This window comes from Sinohyriopsis cumingii, chromosome 1, assembly GCF_028554795.1.
Source record: "Sinohyriopsis cumingii isolate HCF-2022 chromosome 1, ASM2855479v2, whole genome shotgun sequence".
NCBI classification, from domain to species: Eukaryota; Metazoa; Mollusca; class Bivalvia; order Unionida; family Unionidae; genus Sinohyriopsis; species Sinohyriopsis cumingii.
In genome coordinates, this window is record NC_142961.1 from 81,616,689 (window position 1) to 81,642,516 (window position 25,828).

The window sequence follows — 25,828 nt, forward strand, 5'->3', positions numbered from 1 at the left end:
AATCGCTATACTGCAATGATCTCTAACATCTGTGTCGCGAGAGGAAGTGATTCTTAATTAAGCCTTTGTTTGGTTAACCGTTAGACGACTAGAAAGGGAAGGTTAACTTCGATTTTAAATCGGAACTGTCAGAAGCTGAGTTTTCCAGATCTGTTGTTTGGAAATCTATAAGTCAGGCTGACCGCAATTTTGTCGCCTTGTTATAAAAGGCGATAAATATATTTAATCCTGATTGGTTTCGCTAAATAAGGGGCGTGGTTCCCACACAAAATTTCTTGGGGTTAAATTGCCCTCATCGAAAAATTCTAGTCTGTCTGCATCTTTCCTGCAAGAGTGGAAAGTACAGGAGACTCCGAAATTGAATTTGGAAGAAATGCTCTAGTTAAGCATTGGTCAATGGGACCGGATGTCTAGAAAGTCAACGGACACAATTTTGGCGGTAGAAGCGAATAAAGCCTGAAAACACAAGGTATTTGCGTCAATTTCATGTAATTAGTTGATACCAATATAATGATTTGCTTGAATTTAATTGTTTATATTTGTATTAATGTATTTGTTTAAAACCCTAGATCAATATTTTCGATATGTGTAAAATTGTGTTGAGCTTATCTATTTTAATCCGTAAATTGATCTTTTTTATATAAGTGGACGGATTGTTTGAATTTGTCTTCTTGTTTGTATAGGAATCGGGTATTCTAAGGTTTCATGCATTACTTTAGTTGATATGAGTTACGAAAATCCGTTTGAGTTCACCGATCTTAGATGATTTCATGTATGATAAAGACTTGGATGTGTGTATTCGCTGAAAATAACATAGTTAAGTCATTTAATGAATTTCATTCATTCATTTGTGTAACTGAGACGAGAACGGAACTGTTCTGTCTCGTGTAATGTTAATGGGAATCAGTGATAAATAGCCATTAGGAAGTACATTAATCTTGTGAAACTATGTTTGTTTATGGTCTGCGACGTTAACTTGACCAGATAGCCTTAGGTATCTGTTTGAATTCCGATAGAACCATATCTGACATAACGAGAGGGGAGCAATTGTCTGTACCCAGTAGGACAACTGACAGAAGATTTAGGTTGCTTCTCTATTTATTATGAAAGGGGAAATAGCTCCACGGACGTATCCACTGAAGTGTCCACTGACGTATCCACTGACATATCAACGTACCTACTTATCCGAGTAGCTACGTGTCTACGTAGTTACGTATCCACCTACCCACACAGTTTGAGGGCCGATAAGAGGCGAGACAATAGGGAGGTTGGAAAAGGGAAAAAGCGAAAGGACTTAGAGGAACCACCATAATGAAGTTGAAATGGACCGGAATAAGCAGGTTATGAAGTTGTACAAAGCAATGACTTCGATCGTTCACTCGATTATATGATGATTTAATTATATCATTTAAAACAGATCGGCTACTTATATAAATATATTTGTGTTCGAAATTCGGTAAAAGATTTATTTAATAAAGAAGTGTATCTTCCTTAGGCAAAGTATTATCACAGTTGTTTATGTAATTGATTAATTTTTTGTTTTTCCATGTACGGCGGCTCGTCTCATTCTGTTCTATATATCTGCTCAGATATCTATTTATTCCATCTATCAGTTTCACACTTTATTTTAATATTTACTCGATCCGGGCAACACTACTGAGGGCGATCATCCTTTAGATAACAATAACCAAATAAATAGGATATTTTGTAAGAAGGTAAAACCTCACAACACCAACACCAGTAGCAATCGCAACAAAGTGGGGGCTCGTCCGGGATCAGAACATTTTATTTGTAGTAAAGAGTCTGAGCAAATATAGAATAGAATAGGTATCTAAACAGTGATTATTTCATTAGTACTTATTAAAAAATAGCGATCAGAGTGAATCGAATCATTGTCTGCTTATTTTGTTTTATATTCTGTGCATGCAATTTTCTTGCCATTTCTTTTCATATTGTGATGAAAATATTGTAATAGACTGAGGCAAATTCCTGGCAGTTCGGGTCGTATTCTAAATTTGTGAAGTACAGTGAAGAATTACCTTTGTATTCTCTTCAGAGAAGAGATATTCAGGCCAACCGCGCAGTAGTAATTACGCCTTGAGTGTGTAAGCGTTACGCTGAATTTGGGGAGATATTCCAGCTGTGTACTGCCCATTCATTAACTGTTGGTGCAGGGATAGTCTGGTTTAATTGAGTAGGCCATCCTAGAAGTAGGATAAATACGTGTGGGGCTATAATCGAGTAGGGCAGTAAAACCTAAGTGTATGTAAAAGACTTAATTCTTGTGTCACCGTACAAGTAGACCAGGGTGGCGACAGACATACAATTAGTTAGAGAATTTAAGTCCATTGGTAAGGACGAATTATATTAAGAATAGGACCAGTTAGCTGAATTTGTTGAGCGGAGTGTTAGAGAACACAATGAGCAACTAGCCGCGGAAAACAAGAGAAAGACAGACAAGCAGCTGAACGAGCAGCTGAACGAGAACGAGAGCTCGAACTAGCCAGATTGCAGGCCGAAGAAAAGTCTAGAGAACGCGAACATATGTTAGCCATGGAAAGGCTGAGGATCGAAGAAGAGTCGAGAAGGGGTGAAGACCTGAATGAACGTTCAAGACCCACAAGTAGGCGATCTGAAGACAGACGACCAATACAGTTCACCATGTCCATGTTCAACGACAAGGACGTAATCATTAACAACTTGATGCAGTTCGAAAAGTTGGTACTGGTTCATCAGCTACCGAAAGACCAGTGGGCTATCAATGTTTCGGCATTCTTACAGAGAGCCGCGAAATACGTTTACCATAATATGACGCCAAACTAGGTAGACGACTATTACGCTCTGAAGAAAGTGCTGCTACGGCACTATGAGCTGTAGGCAGAAACGTTTCGGAAGTTCTTCAGAGAATTTTCGAAGAGAGCTACCGAAACGCACACGCAATTACATGTCTGGTACGGCGCTAACGTATGAAGGCATACGCGAGGACACTTTGACAGAGCACGTCTTAAGTACGTACAGGAAGGACTTAATAGTGTTCTTAGCGGAGCGTGAATTCTCAACCTTGGATGATATAAGCGGGACGGCTGAGCGCCATGAGAGCGCGCACTCGCGTCCAACCACCTGGGGTGGCAGGGACCGACCTGGCATCGGCGAGCATAGAAAGACCACTGAGGTGGTACCCCAAAGACGGAATGGTCAGAATGGTGGGAGGCCAGGGGCCGGAAATCTCAGCAGAGAAAATTTCCGTGGGTCGGGGAAGACTCATGTAGCAGAGAAGGATACCACGAGCAGGAGAGGTGAGCTGGTGTGTTACGGCTGCAACAGACCAGACCATGTCGTTAAGGATTGTATGAACTATCGTCCGACAAAGATTAATTTGGTAACTCCGAATACTGTTAAGAAACAGAAAACAGTAGTGTTGACTAACACAGTGGTAGCTACGGTTAATGGTGAGATGGGAAACGTGCTATATGATACCCGCTGTAGTTATCCGGCCTTGGTAGATAGTAGATATGTAAAGCCTGGTGATTACATAGGAGAGACGGTTAAGTCCAGTTTGCTAACCGGACGAAAGATTCCCTCCCGGTTGTTAACATTGATCTTGATTCGCCGTATGTAAAGGGACGAATTCAAACAGAGCGTTGGACGGGACTGTCACATGACGTAATATTAGGTTGTAAGTATGTGTTGCCACAGCCCAATCCTATAACGTGTATACCTGTACACATGGGGTCCGTTGAGACGAGGGCTATAAAGCGGAAGTCATTGTCAAAGCTGCTAAGACCCACGACTTCGCCCATAGACAATTTGCTACCTGGTAAGTTGAGGAAACTTCAAGAGGAAGAGTTGTCTCTCATCGAGGTACGCAGGTACGCAAAAGATGGGTTCATACGGAAATGAAATTGCCAGACGGCGAGGTGAATTTTGCGACGAACGTGGTATTTTGTAGCCGTACGCCAGGAAAGGGACCGATACGTTTAAACAAGTTATTGTACCCAGAGCGAAGCGAGTATAAGTGCTTAGGCTGGCATATGAGGGTCTACTTGGAAGCCACATGGGCGTGGCGAAGACCAGAGATAGGCTAGTGAGGAACTTCTACTGGCCAGAATGGTGGGAGGCATGGGGATGTTCGGAGGTTTTGTTTGTCGTGTGACAAGTGTCGGCGAGTGCCACCTAAGTCCTCCCATCGCCCACTACCACTAAGAACCACCCAACCGATCCACGAACCTTTCTCGAGGGTGGCGATGGACCTAGTAGATCCGACAAAGCCGTCGGCAGAAAGCGGTAATCGTTATATACTAATGCTTGTCGATTACGCCACCCGTTCCCCGTCGGCCGTGGCCTTGAAAAACATTGACTCAGTCACGGTGGCTGAGGCCTTGTTAGGAGTTTGGTCGAGAGTTGGTGTCCCTAAGGAGATACTAAATGACCATGGTACGCAGTTTGTGATCCAGGTGATGGAAGAGGTAAACATATTACTATCCTTTAGACACCTGACAACTTCCCCGTATCACCCGCAGTACAATGGTTTGGTGGAGCATTGAAACAGGCTCTGAAGAAGCTCTGATAGGTCACCCTAAGGACTGGGATCGATACCTTCCCGCGATACTTTTTGCGTATCGAGAAGTACCACAGGCTAGTTTGGGTTTTCGCCATTCGAATTAGTCTCTATTTATTCCATCTATAAGTTTCACACTTTTTTATATTTACTCGATCCGGGCAACAATACCGAGGGAGAAAGCAATCACTCTCTAGATAACGATAGCCAAATAAAGCGGACACCTTGTAAGAAGGGACATCCTCACAACACCACCACCTACAGCAACCGCTACAAAGTCCAAACACGAGTTCAAAAGACTAAAACCCAGTGATTCTTGAACTGATTCCCTAACAGCAAACAACAGCAAATAAACCAATTCATCCTCATCCTTTCATATATCGAAGCAATATGACTTAATCATATTCTTCAAAATTTGATGAAATCTTTTTCCAAACTCCCTTGACTTTCAAGGAAAAAGGCAAAAGATTCAAACTGCTGGATGCCTAATTAATGCCTAACTTACTTTAAAAAAAATTAATACATACAGTGTGACTCTTAATCAAACTGGACAGATTTTGGGAGGACACCAACTGTTATAAAAACCTTACCAGAGCTATTACTAGTTTTTGTGTTTTACAATTTCTCAAAGAAATCGCCTCTTGAAATTTTGTATTCAACACGTACTGGTTGCCTGACTTGGTCGTAGGTATGGGACTGACACAGTCTACTATTATTCTGCTAAATGTTTAGTCAAACGCAGGAATTGGTTACAGATGAGTCTTATGTATATTCAGACTGTCCTTTACATCCATTGGCAAATGTGACAAGATCTACAGTTTCTATGAACATCACTTTCAATTTTCGGCCAATAAAAATGATTTAAGATCGTATGTCTTTATGACTTCAAAGTGAGTTTCATGGGCTAGACTAATACTTTCCTGTCGATATGACTTCAGTATGACATTCTGATAGCTCAGTGAACAAAGCGGGTACCTCAGGTGGTCTCTATTTTCTCATAAGGATCCCATTTATTACAAAGTAACAAACTGACACGCGTGAAGCTTCAGTTTTGCTACTAACCCTCTGAAACAAACAGAAGTTCCCAGTCTCTTGTTTCTGTTTGACAACAAGAGAATGGGCAGTAAAACAGGATCACTGTGATCAATACCTCCTGATTGATCAAGACCATGCGAGAAAACAACTGGCGGGCCAATAAATGTGCGAGCTAAATTAATAATGTCCTGATCAACATCATTCTCAATAGCTCTTTTTGGTCATCTGTCTTGTAGCTACACGAGCAGGATATGAATCAGAGATTGCATTCTCAACAGGATCAACGTTTAAATCCAAACAAGGTTTGTCAGTTACTAGTGGATTAGCGATGACCATATATCCTTCTAGTTCATTGCCTAGTAATAAATGAAAACCTTCTATATGTAAATCATTCAAAGCTCCGACAGTCACGAGTCCTACAATGACAGCTGATGACAAATTTATGCAACATAGATGAACATTAACATCTTATCAGATGTTTGGTTTCTACAAGTTGTGCAGTTTTGTAACTTTGAATTATTCGTTTGAGACTAAGATTATACTTTTAACCAAAACCTAGCTTTGAGGAAGAGTTACCTACAATTGAAACTTTCTGAGCCTAGGAATAAGCATTTTCCGAAGTTTCCAATTTTTGTTTGCCAATCAAGATAGATCTTGACATTACTAACAACGTACTTTCTAAACTATTCTATTAATATGAGTTGTCTGAGGTTATAGTCTTAGCACAACCTATCAAATAAGTATTCCTTTTCCATTGCAAATTCTACATGTTTTCCATTTCCTTTCTACTTTGTCGATATGCCTTCATAACCCTTCAAAACGCATCCCTGAGCCAGAGCATACTTGGCACTTTGATGTACAGACAGTAAAGTGTAGTCCTTACCTCAGGATGCTCGTTGGTGACATCTGTCGCAAATGCAATACAATCTGGCTGGTCTAGAAAGCTTATGTAATCATATTCCTTATGTAGAAAAATTCTTCAAAAAAGATGCTAAGTCTTGGAGAGTAAAGGTGTGTCAAGTGAAAAGTGTTTGTTTTTTCATGTCAAATGCTTCTTTGGATTTTTAGACGTGTTGAAGTTTATCAGTGATCTTGGAGGATATGAATTCTGTCGGTGTATTAAACTTTATTCAGACAAGAGACTTCAAACTGTAAAGATGACTGAGAGTCTCAAACAAAGAACAATAAATCCCACCACTCTGTTATGAAACCTATTGCTTTTTCTGGTGGTACTCAAGACCATAACTCTTGACCTGTACCGTGTATGAGTAAGCCGTCGTTCTACATTTTGTGGAAGTCACTTTATGCGTCTGTGGAATGTGAAAATAATCTTTTGGTTGTTGTTGTTGTTGTTGTGGGGTTTAGCGCCATTTTTCAGCACGATAGGCTATACATGGCGGCCAGTATTAATGGTGGAGGAAGAACCCGGAAAACCCCGGAAAGAACCACCGACCCATGAGAGGCTACTGGCAAGCTTTCTCACATGCCCACATTGGCTGAATCTTAGACTCGAACCGCCGCAGACAGAGGTGAGATGGCAGTGATCCGTAACGAAGAGCGCTTTAGACCACTCGGCCACTCGGGGCCCCTAATCTTTTGGAGCTACTAAACTATTTTCTTTCTTTGTGGATAGTCACTTTGTCTTTCTGGCAGAAGAATTTAGACAGTAATGTCCTAGGCTTACTCGTGTCTTCTTTGAAATAACTATCAAACACCTGTGCTAACACTTCAGTTGACGTATGAGGCGATACCGAACGTCATCGTCTCTTGGGTTAGACGGTTCTTCGACGGAATGGTGCGATAGTTTCATTCTGATTTAAAATTTTGATTTGGCTTAGTTTTACACACTCTCTTCCTATAGAAACCATGCTTCGCACCCTAGAAAATATTTTCATTCAGCTTTCATCCTTAGAAAAAAGATGGAAGAGTAAAGCAGATCGCCATTTCCATCACAAACTAAAAAGACTACGGACTACACTACTCGAGATTAAGTCAAGATATTAGCTATATATGTTACGAGTATGGTCATTGGGATCCAGAATGTTCACTACGTCAAAAAGGAAAGACGGGAGAATAGAGAGATATAAATAAAAATATTTGTTATCAATGTAAGGAAAAGGACATTATTCTTCAGTGTCACACGAAAAAAAGAAAAATCAAAAGGAGAAGGATGAGCATTTTTCAGAAACATTTGAAGAGGAACTCATATCATCATAAAACTCAAGAAGGTAATACAAATACAAGAAACTGAAGAGGAAGAACGCATACCTCTAAAAATATTCAAAAATGGAAAAGAAAACAACAGACTGGCCGTGAGGGAAAATAAGAAGAAAATGTACTTTTGTGATGTGTTTTAAAATTGTATTATGATTTTTAATTAAGAAAATAAACCAACAAAAAAATGTGTGTCCTGATTTTTAAACATTTAGTATGGACAAGATCCGTATTACAAAGGTATATGCAAATCATTCTTTTCAGATGCATTGAATTCAGCACAGATTGATTAAGATAACAACAAAGAGATCGCAAGTGACAGGATTAAGATAACGGCATTGAGATATTGAATATGCTAAATGTAAAACAAAACTGACAAGAGAATAATTCAGACCTAGTTACGATTTTTTAAACTAGTCCGGTTAATCTTCCGTTAATCTCTTGAGTGACCATTATCCACAGGCTTGAATGTAGTCTGATTTCTTTGTTAGAAAACTGCTTAAACTAAAGATGGCTCCGGTGGCTTAAGTGGATAGAGCGACCGCCTAGGATGCGGCAGGTCGCAGGTTCCAACTTCAGCCGAGTCATATAAAAGACTTATAAAAATTGTACTAGCAGTTGTCTCCCGAAGCGATCAGTATTAAGAGGTTAATGTTAAGACTGGTCGGCCTGTTGTAAGGATAATGTGACTAAGTGGGATATGATGCTACATGTCTGTCACATACTAATACTTCATTTACATTAACAAAAACTTGCCATGTAGAGCAGATGAGTCGTTAAACCGTTCTTTCACATGACGTTATTACGTTTCTTGTGTCGTCATGAAATGTTGTTACATATCTTACACTAATAAATATTATAACTTGGGTATTTTAATGAAAATAGCAGTAGTCTTGTGATAATTATAGGTTACTGCATTTGTATGGGAAAATATGAGAGTTTTTCTGAGCTATACTGCTTGATGCTAGGAGCGCAGTATTTACTTAAAAAATTCATTCATGTTTTCCCTTACAAATTTAGTAACCTTTTTATTATATATTCATTTTGATTTTCTATCTAAGGCTGACTAATAAAAAAGACACTGCAAGATACAAATTAACTGAATTTATGCTGGATTCCAAAGTAAACATCCTACTGTATGTTCAACAATACACAGTAACAGTATTAATGTGCACGTAGCACAGTTCAGCGACCTTTGAACCTCGTCGCTCGCCAAGTAATTCGTTTTTAAAAAAATGTCGTTTTGGTCTACACAACATGGAGATTTATAGTGATGTTATGAACGAATGCGTATTGAAGCAACTTTTCCAGTTAGTGTTCCATTTTTTTAATTTTTTTTAATATATTTCTTTTTGTTGTCGATTCATCTAAATTCTGCTTTCTGTTTGTGATGGACATGATTTATTAGCTGTGTCAATTTTGTACAATATATTGTTTAAGGAATATCATATTCATTCCCTTTTGAGTACAGTGAGGAAAATGTGATTTATATTGTAAATGTAGTCGCAATTACAGTGTAATTTCACGGTGTGGATACATTTTTGGAATTCGTGTAATTATAATTAGACGAAGTAACTAAGAAAGTACATTTGAAGCAATTCAATATGCAAAAAGTAAGTATATTTATTGTCGTTGTTACTACCAGTTATAGACGCCATATGTTTATGCCCTGTCACTCGCATGCTGTTTGTTTCAAGGACCCCATCAATTTACATGACCTGTATGATTTATATCGCTACTATAAATCCAACATAGAACAACTGTGGAAATTTTGCAAAGCAACTGCAGTGTGACAGCTGATTTCACCAACGAAAATAAGACGTTTTAGTCTATTGACGAACTGGCTCTAAGGCCCTCGATTTTCTACCGAAACCTAAGGGCCTCGGTTGCATTTTATTCGAATATTTTTAGACTGACTTTTATAATGAAACGTCTCTGATAGAGAGGAGATAGCCCTTGGCATTACTATGCCTTCCAATGCTCTTTTCATTTTGGGAACACGGGATATGATGTGAACCATTTGGTTTGTGAATAGTTATGATCATGTTTAACAAATAACTGTTTAAAGGATCAGAATGGTATATTCAATATTAAGTATCCCACGATTTTGCGGACATAGCGGATTCCTTTGACTGGTTGAACGTTTCTTTTCTGACTCACTGAACTCGCCCACATCGTCAACTTTATCATTTTTACTTTCAAATGGACAAATCTAATCAATCAAATGTTCTGGAGTCTGCTACATGAGCATGTATGCATGCATTGTTCGGCCAGTATAAATGGTGGAGGAAGAACCCGGGAAAACCCTGGATAGAACCAGCGACCCACGAGAAGCTACTGGCAAGCTTTCTGACATACCCACATTGGCTGAATCCGAGACTCGAACCCACGCAGACAGAGGTAAGATGGCAGCGATCCGTAACGGTGAGCACTTTAGACCACTCGGCCACTCGGGGACCCGAGAAACAAATGATTGTATAAAATGTTCTATACTACAACATGTAGTAATTTTTCATTACGTGGTATAAAGCTATAGGTTCACACCACATGCGTTGGAATGGACTTCATACTATTTTCATTGTACTACATTGCGGTAATAAAAATATTACATTAATCCTCGTGTGAAATGAAATGTATAACACGTACTTAAAAATATCGATAATTTCAAGCCAAGGCTGGCCAATGATAGAATTACACTTAGCCGAGGTAGCATTAACGAGACATCATCTATGTACTCATTCTTTCGAATAATGATAACAAACATTTCTCACATCATCTTAATTCTTGTTAAATTAAAAATTTAAAAAATAAAACATTTACAGCGCAGTATTAATTCATAAATAAAGCACATTTTTTTAACAAATTGAGACAGAATCTTTAAGTAAAAACCTTAAATGAGTAAGGTATGAGCATCATCAAGGCATTATATTTTATATTTTACAATTTAAAATCACGCTTCACTCGAATAAGAACTCGATTTAGTTAAGGGATCCGTTATTTGGTTTTGATCAAATGGAGAGCTTAAACCATCAGCTCTTCTTGGTAACATGCTTGGAACTTCATACAAATCAAAACCAAGATTGTCCTCCCCAATATATCCCAATACATTTCCACTAATGTTCTCTGAGACGTCAATGTTGGTTTTATTCCTTTCCATTAGTCCTTTTATGTTAATGTCGACTTTATCTTCGCTTGAACTTACGGACAATTTTGGGGCAACCTTTTCTTTTCGTTTTGGCACAGCAGGTGGAACTGGAGATACCCCCAAAGCCGTTATCTCTGATTTAGACCTCTCAAACTTTTCATTTCCTTCACCATTTTCGTGTACGCTCTTTGTGATGATACTTTCATCTGAAAGCCTCTCTTTACTCGTCTGTAACACTCCCCTATCTGATTGGAAGTTATTCCCAAACTTTTTCTGCAACGGCATAGTTAAAGTGGGAAGTTTTGATATATTAGATACAGGAGAATTTGGAAGTCCGGAATCTCTAAAATTGGAAGAAACGGGTTCCTCATACAGGGCTTCATCATAATGTGTCATTTGCTGCTGCAGGGGTTTCGCATTGTTGGATCGCATGTCTCTTTGGTTTGTGTTCTTATGGTCTATTTCTGAAGTTTGGCTTTCCTCATAAACAAATTCTTCTATAATTTCATCATCATATGCAGGAATGCCGTTTTCTTTGCTATTGAATGACATTTCTGGTATTTTTCTTCTATATTTATCTCTTCCATTGTTTTTTTCATTCGAGTCATCATAAGGCTCATACAAATCGTCTTCTTGATCGTTGTACTCATCTTCCTTTGATACTTTCCTTATGCCTTTTTTGACTTTCTGCAACTTGTTCTCGTTGTCACATTCCTCATTCAGTCCGGGTCCACCTAGATCGGCATCATCGTAGGATGGAAGATCCATATCAACCGTAACAATCTTGTCCACATGTTCAGTAAATTCTATTTTTACCTTTTCAGTAGTTTCCGTTTCTTTTTCCTCACATACCTCTTCATCCTCCTCTAATTCGTTACTAATTACTGTGACTGAATTATCGAATTGAACTGTTTTTGCAGAAGATCCCTTGAGATCATTTGTTGTCATTTTGAGCTCCTTCGTTTCAGACAATGCATCAAGATTTGGATAGTCCCCAGTGTCATCATCGTCGCTTCCCTGCACATACCTTTGGCGTATGTCTTTGAATTCGGCCTCCAATGATTCGACTAGGGAGTTGGGGATAATTATTATATCTGTCGGATTTCGTCGTTCTGGAAGTTTGGGAGGTTGTTTATGATTTATATCCTTTGTACGGGGATATTTCTTGTGGAGGTCTCTATACTCGTTGGCATTTTCTTTCTTATCGTGAAGGTTATCGTACACGTCATCCTCCATTTTCATTTCAAATTCCTGCACAACCTCACCACCATGAGTTGAATAGTTGATCGTTTGTAAATACTTTATTGTTCTCTTCCTGAAACCAAAATTTGAGAATGAGTCATTATCTGCTTATTTTTCAATGTATCAGAAAAATCACACTTTGTAAATATTACGGATAGTGCTCATTCATCAAGGTATGGACTGGAGTCATTTACCGTAACATAATGTGCCCTAAGAGGAGAGGGGGAAAAAACGTAGCATGTTCGAACAAATTTAGAGTTCCGTAAAGACACTATCTTGTTATGAGGTTTAAAGCTTGTTGAAATTGTTTGGGTTATGGTGTATATTACCATCTTTTAGTCAAGGTATTACAATAATTGCTCAAATAAATAAGTGTAATCGGTGTAATATTGTCATAGGAAATAAAAACATAGGCTATGAAGTGTTCCATTATTTCTTTAGGAAGGCTTAGTTTATAAACTCATTACTGGGTATTGCAACTTTCAGTTTTTATGCAGTTTAAAATTGTACTGGTTAGTGGATCTCATCAATGGTAAGATATGATTTATTGTTAATGAAGATCAGAGGCGTTTACTTACATTCTAATGATGACGATAATTGCCAAGATAACGCCTATAAGTAGCACTATACATGCTGCAATTAAACCATACACAAGTCCTGAAATGAAATGAACATAAGTCTTATAGTCAGTAACATTGGTTGAGGTCCATTACACGTATCTGTAACAGCTACATTCAAACAGATGAAACATTTACTCTAGTTTATTATTGTTCATTGTTTTTCCTATTTTTTATAACTAATACAATGTATATTTTAAGAACATGTAAAAACTATCAACTGATAAAGAAACAATCTCTCATAAATACTATAGTTACGCAGATAATGAAAACGAGATTTAACTTATACATATTTTCTTACTTGCTTCAATGGTCATAGGAGATTTACCATATACAGATTTCCTTACTTGGTTAAAATCAATGGTCATAGGAGATTTACCATATACAGATTTCCTTACTTGGTTAAAATCAATGGTCCCAACAAGATTAACCTTATACAGATTTCCTTGCTTGGTTAAATTCCCTGCTTCTAAAAAAAAATTACCATATGAAGATTTCCTTGAGTGAAATAAAGTCAATTGTCCTACAAATTCCAACGGTTTTGGAGGTTATATGGAAGCTGATGCGGAAAATATTTTTAAAAAATATTAGTGTACACATTCTAAATGCTTACATTGCGTTTTTTCAAACATTAATGTGCATATCTATAATTAATTTGATTCGATTTTTCCTCAATTATTATATTAGATCTTTTGTTTGATAGTGATCTGAATTGTATTCATTGGATTACAAAGCTAAACTAAACAATTCTGTCCATTCATGAAAAAATGCTTAAATTAAAAGGAATGTACTTATAAGTTTATGATATACATGTTGCCCTCTATCAGCAATGATTACAATTAATAGTTAGTACTTGACATTAATTTTGTGAAACTTCAGAAAATAATTTTAATTCCGACGAACAGAAACTAATCATTTGTTTCCAAGACCAATTTATTTTCTTACTAAACAGCCTCGATTATATACTTTTTAATTTTAAGTAAGGTTGCCACTTGTGTTCATTTCATGCAGTATAAATAGAAAAAGTATCTATGTCCGCTGCATACAATCCCGATCATAAAAAACTTCTGTTTGCTACAAACAATCCTAATCATGAAATATTTATCTTAGCTACATAAAATCCCAATCCTGTTTTGTATAAATTTCAAGCTTAAAAAATATTAGAAAAAACTTTGTACACATATTCAAGTTTTGTGACGCATGTAATACAGGAAATCAAAGAGATATTAATTTACTTATTTGCTTTTCAAACTTATTTACCTTATTTTAAATGAAAGAGTATTTAATTGGGCGGAGGAAAATGATCGACTATTGGATACGCAATTTGATTTCAAGAAAGGTGTGGGAACTACTGATGCTTTCGTGGGGGTATTTGCATTGTTTAATTAATATGCATTTCAGTCCAGGTAAAGGTTTTATGCAGTTTTTGCTCAGTTTAAAAAGGCATTTGATACTGTTTATATAAATGGTTTTTGGTTGAAGGTATTAAGACAATTTGTAAATGGCAAAATGTTAAATATTCTTCGTTCTATGTACAGTGTAGTTAAATCCTGTTTCACATGGGGTATTTTGCAGTACCTTATTTTAGTATGGAGTAGGTTTGATAAAAGGTGAAGTGTTATCTCCCATACTATTTTCGTTATTTATGGAAGATCTGGAAACGTCATTACACTCTATATATTTATAGAATCAGATGAAATGTCTTTATTTTTATACTGTTTGCTGGCGATTTAGTTTTATTTTCAGGAAACATTCGAGGTTTACAAAAGTTCAAGGATAACTTGCACAATACTGTAATAAACGGAATCTAAATAGTAATCTCGATAAAACTAAAGGTATTGCCTTTAGAAAAGGTAGTACATTAAGACGATACTAAATATGAAAGAGAGTAATAAAGATGTGGTTTTAAATTTTAATTACCTGGATCTTGTTTGTTTTTGTTTTGTTTTGTTTTTGGGGGGGTGGCTTTTTTTAGGAATGGAATATTCCATTATCTCAAGAAGCATTGGCTGATAAGCACTAAAGGTGATGCATATGGTTTTTGCAAAAAAATTTACAAATGTACTTACATCATAATGAATGTTTGAAATATGTTTTTAATTTATGTTGTTCAGTGTGAAGTACCCATCTGAGGTATGGAGTCTTCACTAGGCTGGCGCCATTGAACATGAATAACGAAGGTTTTTAAAAGATTTTTTCAATGTAAATATATTTACTTCTGACTTCGATGTATACGGTAAACTTGTAAGAACCCCTCTGAAATACTTAAAGCGGGTTAAGTTATTTAAATATTGGTTTAAAATTTATATATTCAAAATTAATCAAATAATAGTATCGCTGCTATTCCCTTCCTACACGATACTTTAGACAGATTTGGTTTTGGTGAAATGTTGATGTTTGCTGATTATGTCTGTTGCTCTTAGTTTATTCCAAATTTTTTAAGCAATGAGGTACACATGCTTTTCTATCAGTCAGGAAAAAAATTACAAACTTCTAACAAACTGTCTCTATATAGATTAATAAAAACTGACTTTGGTTTCTATGATTATTTCAAACTCTAGTGTAACAGAAACATGGATTAGTTTTGACAAAAATCAGGGTGTATTCGCATAATCTGAGAATTTAAACTGGGAGATATGGAAGCAACGTAATCGACAGAAGTGGAAGATACTGTGATCTGTGATTGGTGAATATCGTCTTATTTTATTATGTTCTGTGTTTTATAACATGGTGGTAAACTTCACTGAGAAATACCTCCAGAACAAACAATCTGTGCACAATTACATTGTATTGTTAACTTCTAAGAAATAAATAAATAATATGTTCTCCAGATAAATATGTATAAGAATCATTTAAAATAAGAGATACATTATTATTTCTAGAGCAATTTGTTATAATAGTCTGTATATGTGTGCATCATCTCTGTTCCAGTTGTTTACTATTACCGTTTTGAGTTCCAGTTTTAAGCTGCATATTTAGCATTTGATAAACACGCAATATTTGTAATAATTGTAACAATTGTAATATTTGTAACAATTGCAATTTTTGTAATATGTCCCCTAGAAGCATGCAAATAATCATGATAATAAATTATGTCCACTCCTTTGTTTGCAACTAGACTATGTCTAAGTTATGTCGACTCCTTGGTCTGTAGGAAGGCCGTGTCTAAGTTATGTCCACCAACATGTTTGTATTGAGACCATGTCTAGGGCATGTACACTCCTTTATGTGTAGCGAGATAGTATAAACGGTATGTTTACCTTTGGTTTGTGGCTAAACCAGGTTAGGTCTGCTCCATATTGACAAAAGCAATACAGTGGACAGAGACGACAGCAACAAAAATACTGTAATAATTCCAAGTATTGGTTGGGTAAACTTCAATATTTGACTATGAAATATTAAAATTGAACATTGTTCAAGGAATAGTGGATTTCCACCCTTATCGTTATCAGCATGACTGTAAACATTTATATTCTCTAAAACTGTACAAAAGTGACAAGCACCCATCGAGCATCCGTTGCCTTTGGCTGTACCAGTCGCCTTAGCTGATCCGATTTGGACTGTGGACGTGCTTGTTTGAGCAGATGTTGTCGTTGAGGCATCGGTCGATAAGCCTGTCAAAACTCATAAAAGATAAACAGTAAAATAAGGTTCCTTTTTCGAAAACAAAATGCGTTTAGATGCTTGAGTTTTTTATTTATTTTTAAAATATAAAAGACTATAGACCCAAGATGATGGGACTTAACGCAATATGAACTTTACTTTGCAGATTTTTCCTAGGGATCAGGAAATAATAATTTTGCATACATTTCCTTCTTTCAATAATTGCATTAGACAGTTAGTTGGCAAGACATTTTTACGTTAAATTTTAGTAACAAGCCTTTTACTTAAAATAATACAATGGGATAAGTTGATAACAGTCATTTCACGAAAATCACTGCATCTTAACAATTCAGCTTTTAAATAAGGTGCCAAACATCAAGTTACCGTAACAATTCAGCCTGTCATCTTACCAATTTAAACAGCATTCCAAACATCATGCTATATTAAGAAGTTATCTTTCTTATCATGAACTTTCAACATTTATCACTTCCTCAGGATGTATTTGTTACGGGTTTTTTAACCAAGATTTAACATTTTATCTATCTTCTATTAAAAAAAAGAAGTGTTTAAACGTTTTCAAACTGAGAAAGAATCAAATATGCAACTTAAAAGAAAATTAGCACAAGTTTCTAAATAAAGGCAGAAATGTGGAACTCTTGAGAGAATAGCGAACTTCAATCAGATGAGATTTTACATTATTTTTTCCTGTAAGTAAATGTATGATTTACAAACTGATTAAGCTTGTAATGGCCATTAATATTTTGTATAATTTTATATGTTGTTATTTGTAAAAATGTGCTAAAGATACACAGAGATGAATAATACGATCAATTTTGTACGGCGGTATTTCTGAACATACTGCGATGCAAACCACTGGATACCGCATTTATATCACGGACCAAACATTTTTAATTTTCTGGGCCAGTGTCGTGGGATTTATATTAAATTTAAGGCTCTCAAAAAAACTGGAAAAAAAACTATCTTGCTCTAAGTTATAGCTAAATAACACCATATTATATCCATTATATTACTGGGAGAAATATCTTGAGATCAGAGAAAATAAAATATTTTGGCTAGAAAGAAAATCGTAGCCACCACCCCGAAGATCATTTGGTCAGCACGATATAGTATATGAATTTGTGATGTTGTCACGAAATTGTGTGTACTAAAATACTTTTGTATAATATATGAACGAAAAATGTAATTGGTTTTCGTTGCTGTATAACTGTTTCCCGGAGTGTCTAGTTTTAGTCTTAGCTATTTCAAAAGACTGCACAGGCAAAGGTGAGAAACCCGAGTACCTCGAGTTCACTGGCCGTGGATTTGAACGAAATTAGGATACTTATAGACCAGAATTATATACGTATAGTCACAATACCTATGAATTTTTGTTGTTGTAGCTGTTGTGGGTTAAACGCCATTTTTCAGCACCTGCTAGTCCATGCATGGTGGCCAGTATATCTGATGGAGAAGAAATCGCGCGAGGGGCGTTCCCCTACCATTCGACGGGAGCTGTGAAATCCCCCGTGTTCGTGGACTGGACGCCAGGAGGTAAATGTCATCATACGTTCCAGGTTTTAATCAGTTTAATTTGATATCACTAGATGTGAACAATTTATTCAATATCACTCTAAGTGTGAAAATCTAATTCAGTGTCACCATATGGGTGAAAATCCCATTTAATGTCACTAAAAGTGTGAAAAATGAGTCAGGCATCCATCATGACCGTTAATGAACCATATATCAATCATGCATCCATCATACTTGTTGGTGAACCATGTATGAATCGTACGTGTTTATTACTTACATAATTTATTATATCGTGTAGATCCACATATCAGCGATAGTTGTGTATTATTCCATATAATAATCATGTTCTTACACGGGATCCTTCGGGTTTATTTGTTGAAATTCCATTCCTTGTTTGGTTGCGTTTTAGGAGCGATATTTTTTTAATATCCATTGTTTCATATTGGGCCCATCATTTTCTTTTATCCACTATTGGTCTTTTTGGGCATAAATAAGTGGTCCGATTCATTCATAAGCATTATAAATAAGCATCTCATTCACGTAGATGTGTTCACTGTTTGCATTTTAGGAGCGATATTTTTTTAATATCCATTGTTTCATATTGGGCCCATCATTTTCTTATATCCACTGTTGGTCTTTTTGGGCATAAGTAAGTGGTCCGATTTCTTCATAAGCATTGTAAATAAACACCTCATTCACGTAGACGTGTTCACTGTTTTCGCTAGATCCAATCCAAACAAGGTTCATTCCTGTTACAATTGTATATGTTAATTGTTCTATAAATTATCACCTAAACACTGTAATAAAAGTGGGATGACACCAAGTAAAAGACAACCTGCTGACATCAGAAAGCATGTTGATAAAAATGGGAAGTGTTAACATTGAAGTTTATAATTAACTAGCTACGCGTTTGATCTAATAGACAGGGAAACTTTGAGTGGGATGTCTTCACCCAGTCGAGACATTTATCAGAGTCCAAGTAAGCATAAGACTCTTACTCCACAAACGAGAAAATATTTTGTGGACTAGTGCAATTATGTAAAACTCAAACCGAAAACAAGGGCTGTCCTGAAATTCTTAGGATGATTCTCGGTTCTATAAAAGAATACATGTAACTATCACATTAACGCTTGTAAATAACTAACAAAATATAAGTTCATTTTCTTTTTTAATCCGAATATTTTTTAAAGTTGGATTTGGCACAAATATCTTTCACAACATCCCATTCAAAAGCAGTGCTGGCATGCGTGACTTGTGAAACATGTCACTAGAAGTTCAGAAATAGAATTATATTTGTAATCAAACACAATTTTTGACACATACTATTAAGTGAAAAATTAGATGATTTTTGGAATTATTTTGTCACGAAAAATTAAATATTATTAAATTCGTAACACGATTACTCAAAATTTCCGTACATTCCTTACTGATGGAAACTATCAATGTGTAAGTAACGGTGAAAAATTACAGTGATATGTTCAACCAGAAATATACTGAAGTAAACCGTTATACTGGTAATAACAAGCCAATCTAAGAAATACTATTTAAAAATTTATGCTTATAATACGCAGTTACCTCTCTCTCTCTCCATTAGCAGTTGTTACTCATATTTATACATTAATAATATCTTGCGTATTTGACAAGTAAAACTTTCCTAAACCTGATCTCATTATTATTGATAACCCATATGCACATATTTTAGTGAAAACTAACATTAAAAAATAAAATCTTTTCCTTTTTTATAAAAAAAAGAAAGAAAAGATATTGCTCTATAAATACTCGTGCTTGATAAATACTCCTTATTTCCATATTTAAAAGAATAAACGTGTGCCCGTCAATATTAACATACAAATCCTGCAATGGAATTTCGTATGGACAAATTGTTCGAGATAATCGATTTAGGCAGGAATTTTCTTCTAACCAAAAGGATACCTCGAACAAAATAAAGTCAGGCAGGATGCACTTACCCGAGGACACTGCTTCGGGCTCAGTCCATGTCGACGTTAATATACTTGGAGTAACTGCACTCTGCTTTGTTGAACCTAGAAAAATAAAATTCATTACATGTCTCTGTGGAATTAAAAGCAGATAACTATTTTTAAATGGTTGTGTGCATTAAGTGTGAGATAAAGGTGTTTATTTTCTGTCACCTGTTCAGGAAGAGTTTTACAGTATTAACAAAATGAAATAAGATTCAATTGAAACGTATGGAAACTGATCAGTGGAAATTCTTCTATTGCTAACAGACGAATTTTGTCCTTCATTCGTCCTATTCAACCATTGTACATACAATGCATTGTAGAGCTACGGAACCAGTCTAAGTGTTGTAGTATATTCAATACCGTATTTAAAAGAAATAAAATCCCTGATTGGCTTAAAATAAAAAACGGAATAAAAACAAACGTATTTCTTTAAAAGAAGCCTACGTATGGGTAAAGTGTATACAATAGTAGGGTTGAACCTAATGAACATAAAAACATTTTCATTGTATGGCTCTCGCAACACAACTAACCTAGTGAACTTAAAACCATATTCAGTATATGGATGTCGCCACACAGTTAACCTAGTGAACCTAAAACATTTTCATTGTCTGGCTGTCGTCATAATGTTAACCCAATGAACCTAAAACCATTTACACTGTTTGGCTGTCGTCACAACGTTAACCCAATGAACCTAAAACCATTTTCGCTGCTTGACTGCCTTCACAACGTTAACCTATTGAACCTAAAACCATTTTCATTATATGGTTGTCGCCGCACAACTGCTACTTATGTAAACGGAAAGATCTCACCGGGCCAGATTTTGTTATACTTGCAAGGATGCAAATTTCTGTCGATCTATGAAGAGCGCATTAACTTGGGACCAGCGAACATTTAATTAGATTTATGCGGAAAGGTGCTTGTTAAATCAGTATACTGCAATGATTTCTAATGTCTGTGTCGGGACAGGAAGTGATTCTTGATTAAGCCTTTGTTTACTCAACCGTTAGACGACTAGAAAAGGAAGGTTAACTTCGATTTTTTTTCGGAACTGTCAGAAGCTGAGTTTTTCCAGAGTCAGGTTTGGAAATCTAGAAGTCAGGCTGACCATAATTTTTGCGCCCGGTTATAAAAGGCGGTAAATATATTTAATCCTGATTGGTTACGCTAAATAAGGGTCATGGTTCCCATACGAAATTTCTTGGGGTTTCATTGCCCTCACCTAAAAAATGTAATCAGTCTGCGTTTTGTATGCAAGAGTGAAAACATAAGAGACTCCGAGATTGCATTTTGAAGAAATTCCCTCGTAAAACATTGGTCAAAGGGACCGGATATCTGGAAAGTCAACGGACACAATTCTGGCGGTAGAAGCAAGCAAAGCTTGAAGGCACAAAGGGAAATAGCTCCACGGACATATCCCTGATGTATCCACGTACTTACTTATCCAAGTATTTACGTATCTACGTACTGAAGAGTTCACCTACCCACACAAAGCTTGAGGGCCGAAAAGTGGCGAGACAGTAGGGAGGTTGAAGAAGGAAAAAGGCGAAATAACCTAGTGGAACCACCACAGTGAAGTTGGAGTGGACTGGAATAAGCAGACGACTTATATATATATGTACATCTGTAGTTGTGCATACATCCCTTTGCTGAAAATGGACTTGTCCAGGAACTGGAAATGGATCGCGAGCATGTCCGTTTCTTATATTGAAAACTTCCATTAAGCATGACACGCGCAGATGATGACGGAGTTAGGGCCACTCTACTCAAGTCACGTTAGAAATGATAAAAATCAGTGAATGAATTGACTAAGTTTCTTGCACTTTTTATTACATTAAATGTTTCCATTATTGAAATTGGTAGGGGGGGTACAAACAAACGGGTTGGTATAGTCAGACTATAGCAGTGTATCCTCCAGGGGTGTAAAATTGAGGGTACGAAAAAAACCTTGGTGTCAAAACTGGGGGTCAAATAAAAAATGTGGGGGTCAAAAATGTACTGACAAATTTTCATACGACTCGTACTTTTTCAGCTTGAAATAGGATATTGCAACTTGCACAACATGCTCTCTCTCTCTCTCTCTCTCTCTCTCTCTCTCTCTTTCTCTAAACATACAAATACACCAACATGCACAATTACAAACAAATGCATTTTCCATTCAAAGAATAGTTTTATTAGTTCATTTTTCTTTTAAAGTCGTACTTTTAACAGTCTCCTCAAGCAATATTATAGCGCAACATATTACATATAAGCCAATACAAAAAGCCAAATAAATCTTTTTAACCAAATGGGAGTTAATTTATTGCCTTTCATAAAATGTGTACTATCATAGGTTTCATTGTACTTCGTCCTAGAACACATTTATCCAAATATCAAGGAGGATAATGATTCATCTTCTTTCTAATGAGTTACACTTGAACTTTAAGATCTTTCTTTTTTAAAGCAAAAGCTAAATACCAACGAAATCTGCAATGACCCGCTGACTTTGTAATCCAAATAACGCATTTGTCTCTGCAAGTTTACTGATTTCTTTGTTGTGAAGTAGTGTCTTAGGTTATAATGTGTTCTCCAGATATCTTACGGCAAACGAGGGCCGATTTTTAAAAATTATAAAATCCTGTCGCGAAAGGATTATTCACTTTTGCAGTCTTTGCAATCACGCGATCAGAAGTCACACCGGTAATAATAACGAATGTGCCGTATTCCAGTCAAGGGAATTATTTTCTCCATTTTCATTAAAGTTAGATCCACAGTTACTCTTTTGTGTTTTGCTTCTTTCACTTTCTTCGCTAATGCATTTTAGTGCATGGCGTATTAATCTGGAGATCACTTGCTGAGCTCAATGGAAATCGCGAGAAGCTCGCTAGATTAAGGGAAGCTACTCCGTCATAACATTGCCTATGCTAGTCTGGTTCATTGTTTTATATGTTCCCTGCGTTACACTTTGCTATACGAATAGAGGAGCGCAAGGCAGGGAGCAAACAAAGCGGGGAACCAGTCAATGCCTATATTCGAAGTATTTACGATGCCATCAATCGTCCAATGCATTGGGTATGAAATAAATCCTGATCATATTATGAAAATCCTTTGCGTCAAAAAAAACGCACGGCAACAAAATGTGTGCGTCAGTTTTCTCCAGCATGCGTCCCTGACGCACAAATGTGCGTAAAGGGAAACACTGATAGTGACTATAGTAACATTTTCTTCAGCTGATTTCCCGTTTGTCTGTATCAACTGATATGGTGGATGTCTAATCTTGGCACTGATACTGTTCCGCTTTCTCATTTCTTGATAAATACAGTTCCGTTATAGCTAGTCTAATTTTGCGATTATGTCGACCATCAGTGACATTAATCATCTGTTTAAAGTCTTGTTCTAAAGCATCCCATGTTTTGAAAATAAGTACGCGCAAACTGACTGCCCAATGTCTTCAAATGTCACAAACGAAACAAGGCCAGTCATTATTTAACACAAAATGCAAGAAATATCAATAAAACACCACACACACACACACACACACACACACACACACACACACATATATATATATATATATATATATATATATATATATATATATATATATTACAAAGCTAGTTAGACTCTTTCCCTACATTTGACATAATTGACACATCCTAGATTCAACAGTACACAAACACGAAGATATACATGTATGCATGTCTAACTCACCATCCTTTGACAATGCTAAGCTACACTTCAGTTTAGAATAAGCGATTCGTGGCAACTGTAATATCAAACAGATGCGGTTGAACGACCTTGTAAAAAATATGCCGTTTTTCATACCTTCCGAATCGGTTCTTAATTTTTTTATATAAGTAATGATTTTCTTCTCCTGAACTACATGTTTTGCCTTGAAGAAAATGTCTTTCACACACTTATAGAAACACATCGAACAGCTACAGCAGTTGCAATTAAAATCAATACATTACCGTTTGCGACTAAATATAATGTATATTTTCGTTATTTAGCATATTTAAAGTAGTTTTACTTATCTTCACACTGGTATTCAGAAGGAAGGAATGTTGTTACGATTATGTGGTATTAAAATAAGTAACGGAAAAGAGCGAAAACCAGAAAGTTTTGTAAAATTCAAGAAATAATTTATTTGCCTTGAATACAAAGTTAAAAAAAATTAAACAAAGCGTCCAGTATTGTTAATTAAATTCCAGATAGTCCTAAAAGTTCTATCACAAGTCTAAATGTTTAAACGTCTAATTCAATCCAGTGGTGTTCCAAATCAATTCCAATATTGAATGCGTTGATGTGCCTTTAGTTTCGAATGTGCTAAAATGCCAACGGCCTGGAGTGTGGTGATGTGCTAATTGCTTTTTGATATCTCACAATAATAAAATCCAAAATGTTCTTGCCTGAAGTCACTATAACTTCCAAATTAATGCTTTAGTCCATGAATATTTTTGAGCACTTTGTAATTCCAGTGAATATTATTTTGAATAAATTAATCCACCCAAATTAAAAACTGAGCAAAACAATAAGACTGATTCAGCATCAAATGTTAGGTCAAGAATGAATATTTCTTAGATGAACATGATTATATAACCTCGCCACTTGACCTAGGGCACAATTACCATTTTCTGAAAATATTTTGTCAACAAATAGGAAATTTCGATTGCGGAAGTCTCTAAGATCAGAATCAAGACTGTATCTTAAGTCAAACTGAAATAAACATGTTTACTATTAATAATGAATAATGAAAGTTTGATCTACAATGATAGAGGAATTTTGAGCTATGTATTATGTTGCTTACAAAATAAATGTCACTGGTCAGGTACACCATTAACTTGATTTTGGACAAGGTCAGGTATAAAATACAGATGATTATTACATATAATCAGTAAGAAAAGCCAATAAACAAAACAAATTAATATAATTAACACTATTAATATTGGAAGATATCAATTGTGGCGGATTAATCTTTGAAGAACTATATCCGATAAATCGACACAGAAGAAGAAAGTGGAAATATAAAATTGATACTTTTCTTCGCTTTAATCAGTACCGACCATAACTGTACTTTCTGCGTGGAAACTTGGATAGCCATCGGGTTAGTGATATGCATGTCTCTGTGATGGGACTGTATTAAATGGAAGAAAACTAATATGGCAGTCTCCATTACATTGCATCGTGATATTTATTTTTTCATGCGTTGAACGCAAGGCCCCAGGTTTATGCAAAATGCAACACTCGTAGAATTTTGATTAGTCTCTAAAAAAAAAAAACACGAATTAAAATGAAGTCGCCTAATTCTAGGTCTTATAAATACCTTTGTCCGCAAAAGAAATTGTAACTGCACATTCCATTGAAATGTTTGAAAGTAAATAATCTTGCATTTTCCACTGATTACTGTCTACACGTGATAGTCCGCTAATGTCACACCCACTAATCCAGCCTTTAAAACCTGTTCACGTTACTAATAGCCCTTAATTATGTTAGCTTACAAAAGGCTTGCACATTACTTTTTTTCTGACGGGCATAAAATGAGAGCCTGTGAAATATTTACTTACTGTTACGGTGTCTCCTTTGTTAAATTTAAACATTTATATGCCCTGTGTAACATATATTTGTGAAAGGCAAAACTATTGGACATTCCAAGTCTTGACACACCTGCTGAATTGTCATAGTTCGATAGCACAGAAACAATCAAGCATTATAAATACTTACCACATTCAGCATGATGGAATACAAAAATAACAGCTATGAAAAGGATCCGCTCAAAAAGTCGGTCAGTCATTTTCCCATACTGTAAAGCCTCACCCACTTAATTTCCAACAGCAAAAGCCGGGTATATTTTCCTCCATATTTTGAGCTGCATTGCTAGGTGGCACAAGGTATATAAGATAACAAAGTGCAGAATAGGGCGTGTAGA

General features: G+C 36.1%; 1 protein-coding gene across 2 annotated transcripts; it reads right to left on the minus strand.

Moving 5' to 3' along the window:
* Nucleotides 1-7,980: 7,980 nt before the first annotated feature.
* LOC149807233 (uncharacterized) lies at nucleotides 7,981-25,828 on the minus strand. 2 transcript variants are annotated; one of them, XM_089963834.1, is made up of 5 exons: nucleotides 25,624-25,828; nucleotides 19,912-19,986; nucleotides 16,315-16,425; nucleotides 12,773-12,851; nucleotides 7,981-12,267 (listed from the first exon to the last, which is right to left on the minus strand). In XM_089963834.1, exons 1-5 carry the CDS (start codon nucleotides 25,691-25,693, stop codon nucleotides 10,758-10,760), a joined length of 1,845 nt encoding a protein of 614 aa, XP_089819960.1. In that variant the 5' UTR covers nucleotides 25,694-25,828; the 3' UTR covers nucleotides 7,981-10,757. The 2 variants fall into 2 exon arrangements, with proteins under 2 accessions (XP_089819960.1, XP_089819952.1); XM_089963826.1 differs by having other exon boundaries at nucleotides 16,315-16,434; nucleotides 25,624-25,827.

Excerpts from the sequence above, each read along its gene's own strand:
- LOC149807233 (XM_089963826.1), bottom strand. The coding sequence starts at position 25,693 with ATGACTGACCGACTTTTTGAGCGGATCCTTTTCATAGCTGTTATTTTT. Across the intron at positions 19,987-25,623 it reads ATTCCATCATGCTGAATGTG|GTTCAACAAAGCAGAGTGCA; the intron begins GTAAGTATTTAT and ends TTATTTTTCTAG. Across the intron at positions 16,435-19,911 it reads GCCCGAAGCAGTGTCCTCGG|TTTTGACAGGCTTATCGACC; the intron begins GTAAGTGCATCC and ends ATCTTTTATGAG.